The sequence below is a fragment of the Sus scrofa genome, chromosome 13, assembly GCF_054392235.1.
Source record: "Sus scrofa isolate SSC_HxYL_T2T_F1_AM1 chromosome 13, Sscrofa_HxYL_maternal_Yorkshire_Landrace_v2.0, whole genome shotgun sequence".
Taxonomy (NCBI): domain Eukaryota; kingdom Metazoa; phylum Chordata; class Mammalia; order Artiodactyla; family Suidae; genus Sus; species Sus scrofa.
In genome coordinates this window covers 60,539,355-60,561,349 of record NC_139395.1, presented here as the reverse complement: position 1 = coordinate 60,561,349, position 21,995 = coordinate 60,539,355, and the positions used below count along the sequence as shown (strand labels likewise).

General features: G+C 42.2%; 1 protein-coding gene across 10 annotated transcripts in view; it reads left to right on the top strand.

Annotated features, from left to right (window-relative positions):
- Positions 1–21,995, top strand: part of PRICKLE2 (prickle planar cell polarity protein 2) — a 346,700-nt gene that overhangs the window by 230,024 nt on the left and 94,681 nt on the right. For all 10 annotated transcript variants that reach the window (XR_014823448.1, XR_014823449.1, XR_014823450.1 and 7 more), the window contains one exon: positions 20,932–21,115. Coding sequence is in view for 7 of the 10 variants with exons in the window: in XM_021069189.2 (XP_020924848.1) it covers positions 20,932–21,115 (184 nt within the window). In the remaining 3 variants the exon portion in view is untranslated. The remainder of the gene's footprint in view (positions 1–20,931; positions 21,116–21,995) is intronic.

Below are 21,995 nucleotides of genomic sequence, written 5' to 3'. Positions count from 1 at the left end.
TGTGCATGAACCATCTTGGGGCACTGGTGTCATTTCCCCCTAGGATATGGGACAGAGATGGAGCCCAGGTCAGACCATACCTTTTACAGTCCAGCACTCTCTCTGTCTTGTAATAGAGGGTGACTTGAATTGACAGCATTCCTCTTGCACTGGGAATGCCATTGGCCTCAGCTCTCCCACTCCTTCTTGGTTCTTAAAAATCAGACCTTACATATATAATCCAGCCCCATCCAGAGTTAAAAGTAACTGGAACAGGAATTCTTAGCATTTCATTTCAGCTGGGCAGGATGCCATTTTTCCAGCTCTTTTCTTGGCATCCGTTCATCCGTTGTGAGTCCTCAGAGATGCTTGTTCATGAAAGTTCCAGAACTCAACTGAGAAACAGCTATATATTCTATGGTCTCAGGTTCAGATATGTTTTCAGGGTAGTTATTAGTGTACATGTAAGTGCATGTTTAGGGTGTCTGTGTGTCTGAAATGATCTTTGTGTTGGTGTGAATGTATAGAAGAAGTAATAACTTTCACAGGTGGAATCCCTTCCATGTTCTAGTTGACATGAAAGATGCTTTGCATACCTTGCCTTGTTAATTCTTGCAGCAGTTATGCCAAGCATTATTAGCTCTATTTAATAATGGAGAAACCAAGGCTCCTAGAAGTTAGGCAACTTGCCCAAAGTTACTCAAAAAAAGAGTGAAGCTAGGACTCAAACCCAGAATAATCATTATCCAAAGCCTGAATGATGTCCACCAGGCTGGGCCTCCTGACACTTTTCACTATAATGTATTGTGAATGTTTTTTCTTTGCCTTCTAGATCTTCTCCATGGAGCCCTCATGTGAGAAATACTTCATTACATAGCCATTGAATTAAAATCCTTTTGCTTACTCTTTTGCTAAGATTAGAAACATCCATAACAGTATTGCAGGCACAAAACAGAACTGAGTAGCTTCTTCCCTTAGACCTTTGAATGGGGCTTGTAGAATGGAAGTGTGAAGTTTGTTGGAAAGTAGGTAAGACATACTCTGAGAAGGAGTAAAAGCTCCAGGCCAATGGAAGCAGCCTTTTGTCAGACTAGAGGGAGCTTGGGAAATTCTGCTAGGCCATTACACTGGAGTGTAGAGAGAGGAGCCAGGCTTGCTAGCTTTTGATCCCCAGTTGCATGCACATCAGGTGCCCACTTGAATGTACGTCTTTCCCCTTTCTGAGCCTCAGTACTTGACCCCCTAAAATGAGGGTCCTGAATCAGGTGATCTATAAGTTGTCCTCCAGCACCAACCCTGATGAGCATGAACTTTCAGAAGGAATTCAGCCTTGTTGGTGGAGGCATGTGATTTGCACCGTTGGCTGCTCTTGGATAGAGAATTAAAAGGTCAGGTTTTATATCTGGACCTGACCTATGTGTGTTGAGAATATGGGATATGGAAAGCAGTAGCCCTCCAGAGGAAGACTTGGAGCTTCTGGGGAAAACCTCTGACCTTTGGATGTTTCAGACTAGTTCAAGACGGTGCCTGCACTCTGCAATGTGGCCATGCCACACGTTCATTCTCAGAAGCCCTCCAGGCTGTGTTATATACACAGGCATCCTGCAGAGTGCCTGAGACCAGGCTTCTCCAATTTAATGTGGATATACCTGGGGGTGTTGCTAAGCTGCGGACTCTGCATTATTAACAAGCCCCCTGGTGATGCCAGCACTGCTCCTTCTCAGCCACCTTTGTAATAAGCACAGAATGCTCTGCAGGAAAGGAAACTTGACAAAATTTCAGAAGGCCTGTGTTCAAGTCCCAATCATGTCATTCATTATGTGAGTAAACCTCAAAGAGATCACTTAACTGCTGTGTGACTCTGTTTCTCCTACAGAGTAATAAAAATAATTAATAACAGTTAGTTATTGTTATTAATATTAAGTAATTAATAACAGTTAATTACTTACTATGGGCCTGGCACCATGCTCACTATTGTATGTGCTATATCTTAATCCTCATGATAACTTTTTAAGATAGATTCTCAGACCACCTGCACTGTATAGAAGCTAAGCACAGAGAGGTTGAATAACTTACCCAAGGTCACACAGCTAGTAAATGGTCAAGCTAGAAGTTGAATTCAAGTGATTTGACTCTGAAGCTTTCACAACTTGTAGAAATGCTAGATGTGAATGATCTTGAAATGTGTGTGTGTTACACAAGCATACCATATAAATAAATGCATTAATTGTTATGCCATGTATATTTGTAAATAGTTAGGACACCTGAAATTATAAAAAGTAGGTGTTTCCCAGATCAGGTGGTATTGTTTTTAAGGGAAAAAAAAATCTGTTCCAATTTATATAAATTAAACCCAAATGCTTTGTGCAGTTTTGAAAAACACAGGTGCTTGTGGCTTTGGTTGTTTTGCTAGGGAAAGAAAAAAGTGTCAGCTAAGAGGAACGGGAGGTTCTGGTTAACTGAATTTCTGGCTGATTAGAGTTAAATCCCAGTTAGGTTTCAATCTTATTTTTGCAAATTTGGACAATATATCCAATCACTTTGCCGCCTTAATAGGAAGAGCACAGTTACCGGCTGAATGTGTCTTGTGATTGAGGCTATGGCAGCCATGTAAATTATTATCCTTAACACAAATTTTCTGCAAGTGGGTTGATTATGGGTTGATTGTGAGCATCATCTGAGTTTGATATCTCGTCTCTCCCTGGACCCCAGGCTGTGATCCGGCAGGATAAACAGATGTCTGCTTTCTTCCCTCACCCCTCCTTGTTAGTCCTCTAGAAGCTTCTATCTGAATGACAGAGAAAATCTTCAGTGGGGAGAATTATTCTTACTTGAATGTGTTCCCATGTTTGAACTTCAGTTGTAGGAATGTCCCAAGCATGGTAGGAACATGTGAATACCTGGTGCCTGCATCACCAGGCCTCCTCATCCCTTGTCCCTTGTGGACCTCAGCAGTGGCCCACCATACTCTTGTTGTCAAGCTCCAACACAGCCTCAGAACCCTACTCAACACCGCCCTTCAGGTAGCCTATATTAATCAGTTGTAGTTGCCCCAAGAGATTTAACTTATTTGCCATGTCTACCATTGGATATTGCCTGGAAGCTGATTTTCCTCTGAAGTTAGTAAATACGTATGTATAGATCATAGACCTACTAATTGCTTTAGGCATGCTGAAAAGAAATCTATTTTCCACTTACTTTACATTATTTTACATTGTTTTGTTCTTCCTCCCAAAAGTGGGTGACCTGTAGGCTTTTTGAAAGTTTCTTTTAGTTGAATTTTTGTTTAATTAAGGTTTGAATAGATTTTTTTCCCCTCTGGGCTAGACATGCTGTTGTTCTGATTAATACGTGACCATTCTTAAGGTTCCTGTCACTCTTTTTTATTACCAGTGATGTAGGGTCTTTATTGAGTTTTCCTGCTCTGGGGCTCCCAGGGAAATAACCTGCTTTACGTTGAACTGTTTCTGTAGGCATCCTCTGGGCAGTTCTGCCGTTGGCCAGGTGGCCAGTGCATACGGAGTGGCTGCTGTTGGCTCAGCATCTGTGCTACCCTCAGCTAAAGCCCTCCCCTGACGGCTTATCTCTCAAAATTCAGGAGCTCTTTTCAGTTACTACCTAAGTCTGTGACTTGCATTTGAGGCCATCATCTCAGAAGTCACCCAGAGACCCTGTCAGGACTAGAAGCTTGCCACCAATTGGGACACTGAATCCCCTACCACAACCCCCTCCCATGCTTCCTGTGCAGGTTGGGCCACTTTGAAACACCTGTCTCATTAGGAAGCAGGATGAAAATGCAAAGCAAAGAATTCACATGTTCCTCTCTCAACAACTGGAGCTTGAGTTCTTGTTAGAATGGCTTTGGAAAAGCAAGAGGATCCTAGCTGCTGGGCTTGATTTTGATCAGACTAGCTTGAACCTGCCTTCTGTTCACTTTGTCAGTTGAGCTGCCTCAACACCAATGTGGTTTGCCCTGGCCATGTTTAAAAATCACTTTAAACCCTGTTTCATTGAATTCCTAAGATTCAGCATCCTAAGCAGTCATGATGATATCATATGCTATTCTGAATTTTAAAAGAACATTGCAGAGAGTGAGAAAGAACATCTGCAAGACATAAGGCACTGTCTCTGGGCCTGGGAGGAATAGCAGAGAAGACCTTGTACACTTAGCCAGTTCTCTAAACCAGGTGTTTTTAACTTAGAATGCATGAGCACCAAAGGACCAGCAAAGATTGACAAACTTTTTGAAATTAAATGTGGAATTTTCTGTGAATGCGTGTATGTTCAGTTTTGAAGTGAGAGGATCCCAGCTTTCATCAGATTCTTAAAGGGATAAATTTACCCAAAAGGTTAATAAGAACTGCTCGATTAAATGGTACATTGTTGTAAACTCATCCAGGAAAATCTTCAAAGGGTAACGTGGAACCTGAAAAAACTATCCTTCTGCCCTGTGGAAATACAGCATTATTCCATGAGGCCACCCGGGAGATGATAATAAGCTCTGTGGCCCTAAAAGGAGAATTACCTGATTCTCTTCCATTTTATAGATGGGTAAATTGAAGTCTGTGGTCTCAGATGCCAAGGCTGCAGGAGTACTTCTTTCTTCTGCATTTCAGATACTTTTTATTATTCACTTGACAGTTCAATCAATTTTTTTAACCTCTACTTTAGGTTAAATGAGAGATTTTCAGTCTTTCTGTATTCAAGGCATTCTTTCAAATAGTGAACATTTTACAGTACACATAACAGAATTATACTGCAGTTATCATATGATTCTTTTTTAATGAATTTTATTACAGTTATAGTTGTACAATAGTTATCACAACCAAACTGTATAGCATTTCCATCCCAAACCCCCGCGCATCCTCCACCCCCCACCCTGGCAGTTATCATATGATTCTTGGTCATTCTCAACATAAATGTATTCTTCTCTGCCCTAACATTCCACTCTTGTTTAATCCAGGGAAAAGTCAGTCTCTCTTGGTCTGGTTTTGATGATCGTATAGTTGACTCGCCCACTACATTTTTGGCCTCATGGTAACAATATACATTTTTATTAATTCTAAAAAAATAAAGATAAAAATTGACAATTTTGCACATTGATTCTATCTTCTTTGCATGACCAAGAAATGTTCAGCCACTAATTGAGAACTACCAAGCTAGGTTCTAGTCTGGGTATTAGAGATTCAGAATTTTAAAGAACTACCTATAGAATGTTTATTGTTCTAACTGCTAGATAAGCTCCTAGATCTTATGGAACTTATGGAAGTGGGAAAAACATTTAATGGATACATCAACAGGTAAAATAATTTCTGATAGTGACAATGTTAAGGGAAAAACAGGATAATAGAATAGAGATTGAAGGAGAAGGGAAAGTAGACTATTTTTTTAATAGGGTTCCTGGTGGAGGTGTCTTTACATGATTTCCTGAATAATGAAAACTAGGCCAGCTCATAAAGAGCTCAGGGAGGGATGCTTCAGGCAGAAAAACAGCCACTGCAAAGATCCTAAGAGAGGGATGGCCTTGGCGAGCACGATAGACCAATAAAAGGTCACTGTGGCTGAAAAATGGTAGAGAAGATGGGAGAGTGAGACAAAATGAAGTTGGAGAGACTGAAAGGGCCCAGATTACACTGGATCTTGTGGGCCACGGTTAAGGGGTGTGTACTTTACTCAAATTGTAGTAGGAAGCCAGTGGAGCTTTTTAAGCAGGAGGGTGGAGTGTTATTGCCATTGTTTTTTTTTGTTTTGTTTAAAAAACAAAACAGTAGAGTAGTTCCCCTTGTGGCTCAACAGCTTAAGAATCTGACTAGTATCCATGAGAATGAGGGTTCAATCCCTGGCCTCTGTTAAGTGGGTTAAGAATCTGGTATTGCCACAGGTGTGGCTTGGATCCTGCATTGCTGTGGCTGTGGTGTAGGCTGGTAGCTGCAGCTGCAGTTCAACCCCTAACCTGGGAACTTCCATATGCCATGGGGACAGCCCTAAAAAGAAAAGAGAAAATATAAAATATAATGAAGATGTGGGCAGTTGTTTAAAAATAAACAAACAAAAAAGCCAATAGGAAATAGATTTTAGAAAGGCAAGAGTGGAAGCCGGGAAGAATACGTAGGCTGTTGCCTTAGCTTAAGCAGGAGGTAATGGTGACTAGGAGGTAACTGTACTTGGACTAGGAGAGTAAAGGTAGAAACAGTGAGTCGAGGTCAGGAGTAAGCCACTGAGACTCATCCCACACACCATGGGAGTCCAAAGTCATTTGTTCATTGTATCAACTACACCAAAAGCGTGTGTGAACTGCTACATCCCCACGCTTGGGGATGGGAAGTGCGTCTAAGGGAGCTCCATCCTTCAGCCATCACCTTGTCAAATCTGAATAGAGCAAATTTTTAAATATTTTCAATGTCTTACTCCTGGAGACCATGTGAATTCAATTCATTAAGGGCTTCTTTCCAATAAAACGTGAAACCAGGAAATGTTATTTTCTTTCTCCATACTTCCCTCCCTCCCCTCCTTGCTGCAGAATGAAATAAGTCATGGCTCAGAACAAAACTCCCAGACCCTTTCCATGGCTCAAGCTTGAAGAAGGGAAATCAGCATCTTGCCTTTTTCGCCTGTCCCTGCTGCAGGAAACCCTGAGAAATGTGTTCTGGCTTTTGTTTTTGCTTTTTTGTTTTTTTCCCCCTCCTGGACTTGACTGAAGCCGGGTCTCTCTTGAAAATAACGTCTTTCCCTGTTGTGTCTCACTCCATCTCAATGGAGGGGCTTTACCTCCTGCCTCGGTATTTGGTCAACACCCAATTTCTTGATGCTCTTGTTTCCCAAGTCCACTGGGGTCATCTTGAGCCTTTGGCCTCATTCACTGAGGAACACGGATTTCTGGGAAGTTTTTGCCTCAAGCCCTTCAGCACGGATATTAAAGGGCCCCTGTCAAGTTTTGAAGGGTGTGACCATTGCCAGAATCCCCACAAGCCAAGCCCCTGAGGGCTGCTTTTGCCAGCTGGCCCACATCCACACCAGAAATGGCTGAATTTCAGTGGTTCTCTGTGTATGGAGCTGGCTGGGTTCCCCTGGATGAAAGGCAGCCTAATATAAACTGAAAATGTTATTAATAAGCAGCCACTTAAGAATTTCCTATGACTTGCCAGTGATTTGGGGGCCTCTGTGAACAGAGAGAAAAGCACAACTTGTTTTACATGGATTAAGGGTCCAGTACAGTCAGTCTGATGGGGCCTCAGAAAGGCATTCAGGTGTTGGGTGAAGGGCTCTGGAACCTAGCAGATCTTGCTTTGTGTTTCCCCAGCTGTGGGAACTTGAGGAAGTTTCAGAAACACTTGAGCCTTGGTTTTCCCCATCTGTAAAATGAGGGCGGTATTAATAATTTCCGTATCTCACCATCCTCTCAGGTTTAAACAAGGAATGCAAGAAAAGTGTTCAGCACACAGCCCAACATCCACTCCAAAAATGTCTTCTTCAAAGGAAGGTTGGAAAAATCAGACCCTAGAAGCAGAAGCAAACTGACTTGACTTCCCGTGGTTCAGGGTGAGAAGCAGTAGACTTGGCATTCTAGACACTCCACACTTAATAGTAGCAACCTCAGCACTTGGCTGCTCTGAGCTTCCCCTTCTCCATCCATAAAATGGCAATAATAACCCTTGTTCCTCTGACTAACTTGGTAGAGATTTTGGGCAAGTCAAAGTGTTCCCTGAATTGAAAGGTGTGGGAGACTCTCAAGTGCTTGATCAGTCCCAGGGGTCATTCATTGAATATCTAAACCTGTCTTACCTTATTGTATCTTGATGAGAAATGGAGGTCATTTCTGTGAGGTTGAAATCATAAAAGCACAGTAAAGTGTAAGTAATCCTAAAGTAGAGACAGTAATCAAATTACCTTGTTCAGTCCAGCACAACTTTAAGTATATACTAGATGTTTAATAAAGACTTGTAGATTTGCCACCTATCTGTTTTCCATCAATTAATTACTGTCCCAACTGGAATATCTAAGAAAGGTTTAAGTAGAGACTTGTTTGGATTGATTGATCGGTTGGTTGATTGATTGATTCTTGGCTGTGTCTATGGCAGGCTAGGGATCAAACCCACACCACAGCAATGACATTGCCGGATCCTTAACACTAGGCCACTAGGGAGCTCTGTTGCTTTCATTGTATCCCTTTGCACGGTATAGAACCCTACAAATTGGCAGAGTGAGATTTCAGTATACCCAGAGTGCTGTAGGTATTAAGTGATTTAATCCTAACGACAATTCAATGAAGTGGTAGAGGTAGGATTCGAACCAAGTCACAGTGCCTCCAGAATCTAGAATCTGAATCCAATGTACTCTATACTCTTTCTAAATACTCAGGGGATATTTAATGCTTCCGATCTTGTCTATATGAGGTTAGCCAACTTCTTCTACATGGGAGGTGGGGACTGAACAAGTATTTCAGCAGATGGCATAGAGGGGAATGGCAAACAGAGATTTTTGTGGCGTCTTCCAAGTTCTTGCCTTGAATTTGAGAGGTGAGGAGTGTTGGAATTCAATGTGCAGTCATTTTCTCAGAAACGATTCCCCTGAAGGCCTCATCTGGAAAGGAGGAGCTCTTGGATCTTGCTCTGCTAAATGTCCAATGAAGCAAAAACGTACATCACAGCTAACATGCGGACAAAGTGAAGTAGAGGAATTGATCCAGGTGAAAGCATTCCATCTCCCTTGGTTTCTTCTTAGCAAGGCAGTGGGTCTGACAGCAGCTAAGGGAATCAGAGCTTCTCTAGGTACCCACAGCCTTTCCTATAGATGCAGTGATGCAGGTAATGTTGCCATGGAGACACCATCTGTGGCCAAGCTCTTCTCCTCTGGGGACTCTCTCTCTCTACCTCACCATGATGCTGAATTAGCTAGCTGCCATGTTTGGTAGGTAGATACCTCCCTAGTCTGATTACAGTAACGTTAAAAGTCCTTCATATAGGTTGTGGCTGCTCTTGTCACCATCTTAGACTTCTCTCAATATCTTGAGGATAACTTGTTGTATCCCAATTCCATGCCTTTTCATCTTTGGGAATACAACTCCCTTCTTTCCTTAGCAACCTCCTACTCAGCACATTTCAGGTTCAACTTCCTCAGGGAGGCCCTGCTTGACCTCTGGTTAACCAGGAGCTCCCTCTGCATGGTGCCCAGCACGTGGTAGTTTCTCTATTCATAACTGACCTAACAACAAAGTCACAGGACTGCCCACTTTTTGTTTCTTTGTTTTAAAACTTATTTTGAAAAACAGCAGTGTTACATACAAGTTATAAAAATAGCATAATGAACTTTCAGACACCCTTCTAGAAATGTCTGTTGTTAACATTGTATGCTTTTGTGCTGCTTCCTCTCTCTCTCTCTCTATGCCTGCACACATACTATTATTTTTGCTCAACCAGTTGAAAGTAAACAGCAAACGTAATCCCTTACCTTATATATTTCAGCATCTATCTCAAGACAAAGACATTCTCTTAATGGCCTAGTGTTAAGGATCCGGCAATGTCATTGCTGTGGTGTGGGTTTGATCCCTAGCCTGGGTACTTCTGCATGCCATGGTCTAGCTCTTTGTGGCTGTATCTTTATGTCCTAGTCAGCTAGGGACTCTGTGCTGTTTGTTTTGTTCTAATCCCCCACGGCACCCACCAGGATGCATAGTGCATGGTAGATGTTCAGTGAATTATTTTTTAATTAATGAAGGCACCTGCAGCAAACGTTTTGGGCATCCCCTTCCTCTCCCTTGGCACTCACCTTTCCAGGGTACCCTGACCCAGGGTGCCTCCTTCAGTAGGAACTGTAACTTTTGGCTATAGCCTGCCTGTCTTGAATTTTGGGAACGTCCCAGGGCCTCAGGTGTGGTCCTTCTCTCATGACTTAAGGAATTGAGAGCTAAGTACCCCTGCCTCCTTGATTCTCCAGTGGGACATCTCTGAAGAATGTTCTAGACTATTTCCCAAAGCTCCTCGCAGTTGCCCAGGGCCATACCAGGCTCATTTCCTCTCCCTGTATCAACATCCTTCCTGGCCCTGCTCTCCTTCTCCACTTCCCTCAGGACTCTTTGGGGTCACCTCCCAAACTTCTCTATGTTCAGATACCTCCCAAGGATCTGATTCTGGGGAAGGTCAATCTAAGACATCACCCCTCAGCTGCTGCAACATCAGTCCTAGAAATCAGAGTCCGGTCAGAGACTCAGACTATGAAAAGTCATCCAGGGTTTTTTTTTTGGTTTTTTTTTGCTATTTCTTTGGGCCGCTCCCGCGGCATATGGAGGTTCCCAGGCTAGGTGTCGAATCAGAGCTGTAGCCACTGGCCTACGCCAGAGCCACAGCAACGCAGGATCTGAGCCGCGTCTGCAACCTACACCACAGCTCACAGCAACACCGGATCGTTAACCCATTGAGCAAGGGCAGGGACGGAACCCGCAACCTCATGGTTCCTAGCTGGATTCGTTAACCACTGCGCCACGATGGGAACTCCCATCCAGGGTTTTTTTTTTTTTTTTGGTTTGTTTGTTTTCGTTTTTGTTTTTATTAAGAGGAAATGTGTTTCCACCACTTAAAAATTCCAAAATAAATTAGCCTAAATTAGGGCACTCTGTATGTTTCTTCATGGAAATATGAATGGGCATATTAAGACTGAAAACCACTGCCACTAAAAATGACCCTCTACCACCTTCGGCAGTGCCTGGGAGAGAGAAGCTCCTCCTGGTGCAGATGGCCAGAGCCACTGGAGCCCAGGTGGAAGGCAGGGAGTTGGCTGGGTCAGGCGGCAGGCTTTGGCTCTGTGCTCATACCAGCCTCGTACCCAGCTGGCCCTGTCACGGTCTCCACCATTGAGCTTCTGTGTTTATTAGGAAACCATTTTTCCTTTCTCACATGGATAGAAATCTTGCTTCCAGACACAGCAAGTGTCAAGGTTCATGCCTGGGTCCCTCATTTATGCTGTTGCCAGAAAAGGGGAAAAACACAGTATTGTGACTTTGGGGAGGGAGTTAAGGAGCCAGGGAGGCTGCAAATAACAGGATATGCTGGCATCTGGGTATCAAGGCAGAGAGCTCTAGGGATTCCAGGGAGAAGGTTATTAAGGAGAGAGAAAGAGCTTTCCTTTACCCACTAAGATGGCACCATCCCCTGAATCTTACATTTGGGCTTGGGCTTTGGGACAAGCAGTGGCTCAGCCAGTTGGGTCACTGTTATCAATGTTGATGGCAATGGGAGAGGGGAGGCCACAGACTACCTCCTGAGAATGACTCATACCCCATTCTTCCCCATTTCAGAGCCTCTGGACTTGCTTTCCCTCTGCCTGCAAAACTCTTTCCCTGGTTTTTCTCATACCTGCGTCATCCTCCATCTTCTAGTCACACCTCAGTTGTCATTTCAGTGGGGAGGCCTGTCCTGATCCATCGTCAGCCCCTCTCTTACCTCCTTATTTGTTTCCACCATAACACTTAGCACCACTTATAAATGGCAAGTCTGTTTGGTTACCTGACAGTGATCTGTCTTACTCACTTGGCTGGAAGCCCCATGAGGTTAAAGATACTGTGTGAGTCACTCCTCTAGGCTCAGCATCTTAGTACAGTGCCCAGCACACAGCAGATGCTGTCACGCTTGCCTGCCTGGATAGAAGGATGGATGCTCAGACAGATGGAGGGAAGGGTGGAGATGCATGGAAGAAATGAAGGAAGATTTGGCCAGTCTCCTTAAAACAAGGTCATAGAACGAGCATTGGCTTTGGAGTCAGACCACGTAGGTTCTAATCCGTATAACATCAAGTTGCTCATGAGTTTGCAGAACACATTGTTCCTTTGTGTGAAGTGGATAAAAATGCCAGCTTGGTAGGGCTTCTGTGAGTGAATATGTGAGAGAAATTGTGAAAATGTGACTCTTACAAACCTTCTGTAAATGTAAGAAACTGTATTAATAGAAATGTAATTACCGTGTTCATCCTCACCTGCCATCCTCCAATATGAAAGCACATATTGGGATCGGGGCCCTGAGGTCAGACCTGTCCTGGAGTCCTTGATCCTTTAGAGACACGCTTCCACCTCCTGGAACATCTTCATCTCATTTCCTTTCAAGCCAGCCTCCAAAATTATCTTTGGCCTGCCGTCCTCATTCTGATCTTCCTCTTGTTTTTTTAATAAATTTTATTGGAGTAGCTCTGACTTAGAAAGTTGTGTTAGTTTCAGCTGTATAGCAAAGTAAATCAGTTATACATATATATCCATTCATTTTCAAATTCTTTTCCCATATAGATTATTACACAGTGTTGAGTAGAATACCCCATGCTACTCCACTTGTGTGTTTGTGAAGTGTGTGGAAACTGGGAGCGGAAGCCCTCTGCGTGGGTCACCTGATCCTGTGACCCATGCCATTTTGGTCTTTGTGATAGCTCAGTTTTTTGTTTTTTGTTTTTTTGGCAGTCCCCTTGGCATGTAAAAGTTCCCAGGCCAGGAATCAAACCCATACCACAGCAGGGACAGTGGTATGGATCCTTAACCTGCTAGGCTCACTAACTCCTATGATAGCTCATTCATCATGGGAATGTTTGGATGCTATCTTTTTTTTTTTTTTTTTTGTCTTTTAGAGCCGTACCCATGTCATATGAAGGTTCCCAGGCTAGGGGTTGAATCAGAGCTTCAGCTGCTAGCCTATGCCATAACCATGGCAACTCGTGACTGAGTCATGTCTGCAACCTACACCACAGCTCATGGCAATGCCAGATCCTTAACCCACTGAGCGAGGCCAGAAATTGAACCCAAATCTTCATGGATGCTAATCAGGTTCATTACTGCTGCGCCATGATGGGAACTCCATTTCATCAATAAATTGAAGCAGACAACCTCACTTTCAGTTCTTATGGGCTCACTTACACAGCATGGTAATGCCTTTTTTCCCTAAGAGCACCTATTTTCTGCCCAGTAAAATCTCTCTTCACCCCAAACACATATTTACCTGCAGTAAAACAGGGAAGGTGGCAAAGGTGTGCCCAAAGGGCAGTAAACTCAGAATAATTGTTGATTCATTTTAGGCTGGTGCTTTGCATGCATGTGCAAAGTTGATGTTATCATTGGAAACTCGAGGAAAATGGGCAGCAGATAAGACTGAGGAGCCAGGGCTCCCACACAGCCTCTCCTAAGTCTGTCCTACCCAGGACAGATCCTGTAGGTGGTTTGAGATGACGTAAGTTATCACAGCACTGAGTGTCTGTGACTGATGTACAAAAGACACCCTTCAGAGCCAGGGCTTAGTGGTTTTAAATTATCCATGCCCCATCTCTCCGTACTTGCACAGAAAATTGAAAGTTGATAGCTGTTGAAATCTGGTTTTCAGATTTTTTTTTTTAATCTGAACAACCTAACTTAACTCCGTGATACCCATAAGTATATATGCTATTCCCACGCTGCCGGCATCTTCCATGCTATGTAAATAAATTCTCTGATCTCGCTACATGGCGCCAGATCAGAACAAACTCACTTATCTATATTGAAGGACGCACATCTCTTTGCCAGGAGTGTTGTGTGTACATGCGTGGGTGGTTCTGGAGCATGTCTTTTTATTTCAAGCCTGAGTCCTGTCTCTGGATACTCGCTGATGGCACACACATAGAATGAAATCTGGTCTTTGGTTTCTTAGCATGAGGGAAAAAGAGGACCAGCAGCTGTTTCTGTTTAACAGTGATTATCTCTGGGATTGGGAGGAACTATTTTTCTTCTTCTTGCTTATCTTTAACTCCTGATTCTTTTCTACATTAATTGTATGTTGCTTTTTTTTTAAAGATAAGGAAGCTGTGACTTCACATGGTAAGAGGAGAAAAGATTTCCTCTTTTTAAGAATAAAAGAAGTTATTCTTCTGCCTTTAGTGAGCTGAAGTCATGGAAGAATTTAAATGCCTAGGACACACATCTGTTATTTAGCAAATAGCTATGGAGGCCTTTGGGTTGTGTCAGCCTCTAACAAAAGTGTCTTTTCTCACACCTGATCTCAGCTGCGTTGCCATGTTGAGCCAAGCCATGTGCATTCCTCATCATTCGCTTAATTCGTATTGAGACTAAACCACTCTTTAAGCAATTTGCCCCTTGACCCTTTGTATAAAAATGGCATGAACCTGATCTGACCATGGACTTGGGCCAGAGAAGCCTACACCACAGGGTAGGTAGAAGGCAGAACAGAGGGCAGTGAGACACCACTCTGGTGGCTGGTGTGTTCCTGACTCTCACTAACATCTTTTCCCACACATGCCCCAGTGGTATCCAACTGAGTGACAAGTGGGCTTAGTGATGTGCATAGTGGTTGGGGGGAGTTGGCATAGATCCCCTGGAACAGGTTGAAAAATAGACACTGTCCAGAGACCATTGGGTATGTTGGTAGAACATACCAGTTTTTAGACATAACTCTGACTCCGATGCTCCCCTCTAAGTAAGAGGCTAACTACAGAAGAGTGTCCTCCAAGTGTGTGTTGGAATCGTCTGGGATGCTGGTGGAAATTCACTTCCTGGGCCTTGCCTAAGACCTATCAAATCAGAGTCATGAGGTACATTGCTACTCCCCAGGCATCTCCGTGTAGCATCTCAGAAACAAGTATACAATTTCCCATGACTAGACTCATCATTATAGGTAGAGTTTCATGATTAGGAATTATCTGTCTCTTAAAAGCTTTTGCAGCCTCTGTTTCTTTTTGTCTTTCTACCATCTATTCACTTATTGGGTACATACTTCATATTTTGATAAATATTAAAAATGACCTTGAGCTGTCCTAGGTTGTATGCTGGTTTGCAAATGTGTGTCTTTGGAACCCTTGGGATGTTAGGACCATGAAAATGCCTGGAGTTTGAGAGAAGGTTGAACTTGAGAAAAGTTCAGGGCCTCCTCTTCTCACATCTACTTGGACAGCTCTGTCTTATATGGAGTTTCCATGTAAGAGTGCTTTTCCATAAAATATTTTCCTCTCATTAAAAAAATAAAATAAAAATAAATGAAGAGGGATGAAAGAAAGATGGAAGGGGGGGAGGGGAGGACTTAATGATATATCCAATCCTGTCCAAATCTAGAATCTTGCAGGTTCTGACTGGAACTTGTCAGCATCGTATGACAAAGGAAGATGCCTTTTTTGCCTTCATCCTATCACTTCTCACACAAAACAATGGTTCAGGGTTCAGTCTTGTAAATAACCTGTCAACCTCTCAAAGATGAGACAACTGCCATAACATACACCCCCAAAACTGTTTATAATGAATCTTCGCACAGCATGGTAGGCAAGTTAATTTGTATAAATTGTTAGTCATTTTGCAGATAGTATGGTCACTGATACCCATGACTTTGAGACAGCTGAAAAGAGCCCTCACCTGCTGGTATTATCTATTTCCTGCAAGAGTCAGTTGTGGCCTCTGAATATGGAAGCAAATGGATTTATAACTGCAACTTTGGAGTGGGGGTGGGGGGGGTGACAGGGCTCATTGTTGGGTGGAAGGAAGGAAGGGGGAGAAGGCAGGATCCTTGTTGTCTGAATCATGCCTTTTTCCTTGGAAACCTGTCATTCACAAATCCAATTATGTGCAGGTAGAACGTCAACTCTGACAGAATGAAAGCAGTGCATGCTTTATATGATTTTTTAAAATGAAATCCTGTTTTGCTAGCAGGTGCTATTTTCATAAATGTCTGGTTAAAAAAAAAAAAAAACAAATCATGTATTTCCCCACACACTCGTGAAAAGCTTTAATCAGCATGTCGAAAGAGAGAGCTCTTGGGTGTTGCCATGTGTGTTTTGCCAAGAGGCAGAGAGAGACCTGAGGATCAAGAGAAATCCTCCTGGCTTTACCTCTGACCCTCCTCTCCTTTCTCAGCATCCGGGCCTGGCGTCCCTCATTTGTAAACAGAGGTTATTAAATTAATCTTTCCAAAGGCTGTCAGGGAAGCACTCAGAGGTTAAAAATTCTTTGCAAATAAAAATGCCTTGCCACAGGAGTGCCTGTTAATTATAAATGAGTGGAAGGCAGAGAGCTAGCAGGGAAAATACACAGGTCCTCGTGGTTTTGATGTACCTTTTTTCCCCTTTCTTTTTCCTCTTGGTTTTGGTTTTTCTGAGTGTGTGTGTTGTTTGGGAGTCAAAGGGCATCCTCTGTTTACAATCAGGTATGGCTTCTGTAGATTATCATTTGAGTTCAGGGGTCAATGGATCCTACCTGGTCTGCTGGCTCTTGAAGGTTGGCTTTGAACATGTTGCTTAGCCTTTCTGGGCCTTTGTGTACTTTTCTAGAAAGTGGGGTGCTAGTTCTTTTCTGGGAGAACTGGTGTGCAAATCTGGGCTCATACATGTCAGGTTTAAGCAAGTCAGATGCCGCGCCTTCTGTTGGTGTGTTGCCCCCACCTCACCCACCTCAGTCCTGCTTGGCTCTTGTCCTCTTTCACCATTTTTGTTTTGCATAGCACTTGGCTTTTGGGGGGGCGGAGGCGCAAGGTGCTGCTTCTGCAACATGCAGAAGTTCTAGACCAAAGTCAAACCCGTGCCACAGCAGTAACCCGAGCCACAGTGTTGACAACACTGAGTCCTTAACCCTTAGTCCTTAGTTCCACCAGGGAAATCCCCAGCATCCTTAATATACTTGATGATTGAATGGTTTGCATTTGTTGCTTATTGTATGTTTCTCCCCCTCTGAGAATATAGGTTCCATGGAGGGAGGGATTTTTGTTTGTTTTGATAAGGTATCCCAGGTCAACATAGGCCCTTGATGGTTATTTGTGGAATGATTGGAGAGAGCCTGTAGCCCAGTTCCCATTCACGCTTCTACTGATTTTTTTTATTGTTATTTCCCCAATACAATTTTTTTTTCTACTGTACAGCATGGTGACCCAGTTACACATACATGTATACATTCTTTTTTTTTTTCTCATTATCATGTTCTATCATAAGTGACTGATCTTTGTAGATCTGGTTCTTTAATTCTGTGTTTCCTTGCGTCTTGTCTTTATTTCTTCTTTTGGAGCTTCTATTCATTAGACTCTGTCTCTCCGGCTTTAAAAAGTGTGCTCTTCCCTGCATTGCTCAATAAGTGAATTTCATTGATGATTATTCTAGAGACTGAATTTGGTAAAAATTCCTCTACGTTTTGTTCTAAAAGTATGACTTTCTAGTAAAAAACATTAGTCATGAAAGAGCTTCTTGTACTTGCTTAAACACACTAAAACTATTTTCCTTAAGTTGTAAACTGACATAAAAAGTTGGGGAAGGAAAAAAAAAAAAACCTGACTGTTTCCCAAGATCCCTGACTTCTTTACAGTAGCTGATTAATTAAAAAGTTACCGGTAAAATGAACTCAGACTATTTTTAAAACCAACAGCCAGGGTTTGATTGAAACTTTTCTGAGTTTGGAGTTGCAAAACAGATCCAAGTGTGCGTTCTGCCCATGTGTATTTTCAGTAGGATGAAAAGCAGAAGTGGGAGAAGCTGACTGCTCCACATTGGCTGGATGAAACTGATTTTGTTTCTTCAGGTACATTTTGGTGTTAAAAATCAGGACAAGACATTAAAAGAATAGGGGCAAAAACCAACTGATCATCTCAATAGGTGCAAAAAAAAAAAAAAGCACATACAAAATCCAACACTCTTTGCTGATAAAAACACTCAATAACTAGCATAGAAGGAAACTTCTGCAACTTGATAAAGGGAAGTTACCCCAAAGAACCCATAGTTGTGTAATATTTTCTAGTGAAAAATTGGATACTTTCCCTTAAGTCAGAAACGAGACAAGGAACTCCATACTTGACTCTTCTGTTTACTGAGGGACCTAGCCAGGGCAGTAAGGTAAGCAAAGAAAAAATAGGCATCAGATTAGAAAGGGTAGAATAAAACTCATCTCTATTCGCAGGTGATGTGATCCTGTCTAATGGAAATCCTAAAGAACACAGACACACATAGACACAAACAGAATTAATAAGTTCAGCAAGATTGTATGAGGCTAGATCATTTGTGTTTCTATGTACTACAATCTGAAAATGTTATTGTGCAAATAATCCCAGTCATAATACTGTCAAACAGAGTTAAATATTTAGGAATAAACTTAACAAAAGAAGTGCAAGGCTTGTACCTGAAAACCACAAAACATCACTGAAGGACATTCAAAGTAAACTGAAATAAATGGAAAGACATCTTTTGTTCATGGATTGATTGGAAGATTTAATATTTTAAGAGAGCAATACTCTCAGAGTTCCCTGGTGGCTTACCACGTTAAGGATCCAATGTTGTCACTGCAGCAGTTCAGGTCACTGCTGTGGTGCAGGTTTGTTCCCCGGGCCAAAAAAAAAAAAAAGATAGCAGTGCTCTGCAAATTAAAGATTCAGTGCAGTCCTCGTCAAAACCCCAGCTTGATTTTCTGCAGAAATTGGCAAGCTAATTCTAAAATTCATATTTTATGATGCAGATGCCAGGGGCCCAACAGAACCAAACATTTTTTAAAGAACAAAGTTGGAGAACTCACAATTTCAAAACTTGCTATAAAACTAAACTACAGGAATCAAGGCAGTGTGGTACCAGCATAAGGATAGACCTAGAGCTCAATGGAATAGAATTGAGAGTCCAGAATAAACCCTTACATGTATGAGCAATTGATTTTTGACAGGGATCAATGCAGTTAAATTGAATGATGCTAGGGCAGTTTGAATGAGAATGCCCTAGCACCACCCTGAGAATGAAGTTGGATTCCTACTTCATGCCATGAAGAGAATGAGAATGAAACTGGGTACATGAGAATGAAGTCGGACTCCTACTTCATGCCATGTACAAAAATCAACTCAAAATGGGTCATAGACCCAGATATAAGAACTAAAATCATAAAACTCTGAGATGAAAATATAAGAGTAAATCTTTATGAACTTAGGTCCAGCAGCAGTTTCTTAGATATGATACCAAAAGCACAAGCAACAGCAGAAAAATTGGACTTCATCAAAATTAAGACCTTTTGTGTTTCAAGGACATCATCAAGAAGTTGAAAACAGCCCATCAAATGGGAGAAAATTTTTCAAAGCATGTATATGATAAGGATTTGTATCTAGAGAATATATAAACAGTGCTTTGGTTCAACAATAAAGATAAATAATAATTTTAAATGGACTAAAGTTTTAAATAGCCATTTCTCCAAAGAAGATAGATAATAAGCACATAAAAAGATGCTCAGCATCATTAGGCATTAACGAAGTACACATCAGAACCACAAGATACCACTTCACACCTGCTAGGCAGCAATCAAAAAAACAGTGGCAAGTGTGGCAAGAATATGGAACAAATGAAACACTCGTAAAATGTAAAAAGGTGCAGATATTTGAGAAAACAGTTCGACAGTTCCTCAAAATGTTAAACACATTTACTATATGACCCAGGAATTCCATTCCTAGGTCAATATCCAAGAGAATTGAAAACATGTATTCATACCCAAAAAACTTGTATGTAAATAAAGCAGCATTATTCACAAAAGCTAAAAAGTGGAACAAAACCAAGTGTCTACCAATTGATGAATGGATAAACAAAATGTAGCATATCTATAACCTGGAATATTATAATGCCATAAAAGGAAATGAAAGACTAACACATAGTTCAGCATAGATTTAGCTTGAAGACATCATGTCGTGTGAAAGAAGCCGGTTTCAGAAGACTGCATGTAGTATGATTCCGTTTATATGAAATTTCCAGAAGAGGGAAAACCTTAGAGGCCAGAAATAGATTAGAGGTTGACAAGACCCGGAGGGAAGGGAATGTGGGAAGTTCCTGCTAAAGCACATGGAGTTTCTTTTGAGGGTGAAGAAAATGTTTTAAAATTAGTTAGTGGTGATGCGTTCACATCTCTGTGAATATACTGAAAAACAGTGAACTGCACACTTGAAAATGGGGAGTTTTATGGTATGTGAATTATATCTTCACAAAGCTGTTGTCAAAAAATGCAGGAACAGGGGATTCAAATTCTGGGCTGTTTCATCCCCTTTATAAGATGCCACTGAAACTAATTCTAAAGGTCCGAGTATAAGTAGGGCAGCTTATTAACATTTTTTTTCCTTCTTTATTTTTTTCTTCTCTTTTTATTTCATCAGTAGAGGCTAGAAATGCTTTTGTGTTGCTGACATCAACGTTTTTATTGCTTCATCATTTTTGTAGCCATGGAAAAGGGAACAGATGGTCATCTTAAAAGAGAAATGTTCAAAAAAAAATTTTTTTAAGAGAAATGTTCAGTTTGGGAGAGAGAATTGGATCTTTGGCTGCAATCTTTGGAAATAATTCGCATGATCTATATATATACACACACACAAACTACCAACATGGGGACATTTCAGGCTTCTAATTAGAATCTCACACCTACAAGGCTCTTTAATGAAAGGAAAATGTCTTTCCCATGAGACCTTAGGGTCAGATGTGTTTAGTAGGAAAAAAATATTTTTACTCTTCTTAGAGAAAATCTCACCTGCAGTTATATTTAAAACCACTTCCTTTTCTTAAGGGCTAGAAACCTTTTATAAAAAAAATATGTCGGCAGTATTTGTTAAATCTACCGTTAATACTTCTGGTCTGCATATGTACGGTGTACATTTAATTACTATTCCAGTCAAAGACATTGTGGTCACAGTCCGTATCCAGCATTCTTCCTAGTAAAATGAAAGATATCTTGACCTTCCTCTTGGGGTTCTGATTTAGAAGAAGAGATTGGGGTCCATGTTTAAATATCCTTAGCATGCTTACCAGGTGGCCTCTGACAGTCCAGGATGTTTCCAGGTACATAGTGCCACACCTTCCACAAAGGCAGGCAGGCTTGGTATGCTGCCTCAGACGCTTTTGTCAGAAGCCAGTTGCCAAGGAATGTGTTTATGGTTTGGGATCCAAGGGCTGGCAAGTGACAAGCCAAGTGAAAACATGGTGTCTTTTGCCTTCCTTCTCACCTCCGGCCTTTGCCGCTTGCAGGAAGATCTGCCTGCACTGCAAGTGCCCTCAGGAGGAGCACATGGTGACGGTGATGCCCTTGGCGATGGAGAAGACCGTCAGCAAACTCATGTTTGACTTCCAGAGGAACTCGACCTCGGACGATGACTCTGGCTGCGCCCTGGAGGAGTACGCCTGGGTCCCACCGGGGCTGAAGCCTGAACAGGTACTGTTCTTGATGGGAGGGCCGTTGTGGTTTGGGCTGTTACCTTTGTCTTGCTCATCCTTCTTCATTCCAGAAGGAAGGATGAGTTGGCTGATTCCAGAAGTGGGGGCTACATGGGCTAAAGCTGTCTGGGGCCCCAGTGGGAAATGAAGAAGAGAAATGAAACTGAGACTTGGGTGGTCCATGGCTAATTCATTCTATATCGCCATTTTTAAACTGTTACCAAAAGATTGTCTAGAAACTTCTAGAAACATTAGATAGTGAAACTTCCTTTTTGGAAAGGGAAGGTGCATTCTACATTGGCTGTCAATCTTAATGTTAGAATTCTTTGTAAACGAGGAATTCCCATTGTAGCTCATCAGGTTAAGAACCCAACATAGGAGTTCCTGTTGTGGCACAGTGGTTAACGAATCCGACTAGGAATCATGAGGTTGAGGGTTCAATCCCTGGCCTTGTTCAGTGGGTTAAGGATACAGGGTTTCCGTGAGCCATGGTGTAGGTCGAAGACATGGCTCAGACCCCGCGTTGCTGTGACTGTGGTGTAGGCTGGCGGCTACAGCTCTGATTAGACCCCTGGCCTGGGAACCTCCATATACAGTGGGAGCGCCCCTAGAAAAGGCAAAAAGACAAAAAAAAAAAAAAAAAAAAACCAACATAGTGTCATGAAGATGCAGGTTTGATCCCTAGACTTTTCTCAGTGGGTTAAGGATCTGGCATTGCCATGAGCTGCGGTGTAGATCACGAATTTGGCTCAGATCTGGTGTTGCTGTGGCTGTGGCGTAGGCCAGCACCTACAGCTCCGATTCAGCCCCTAGCCTGAGAACTTAACATGCTGAGGGTGCAGCCCTACAAAGAAAAAAAAAATCTTTCTAAAGGAGAG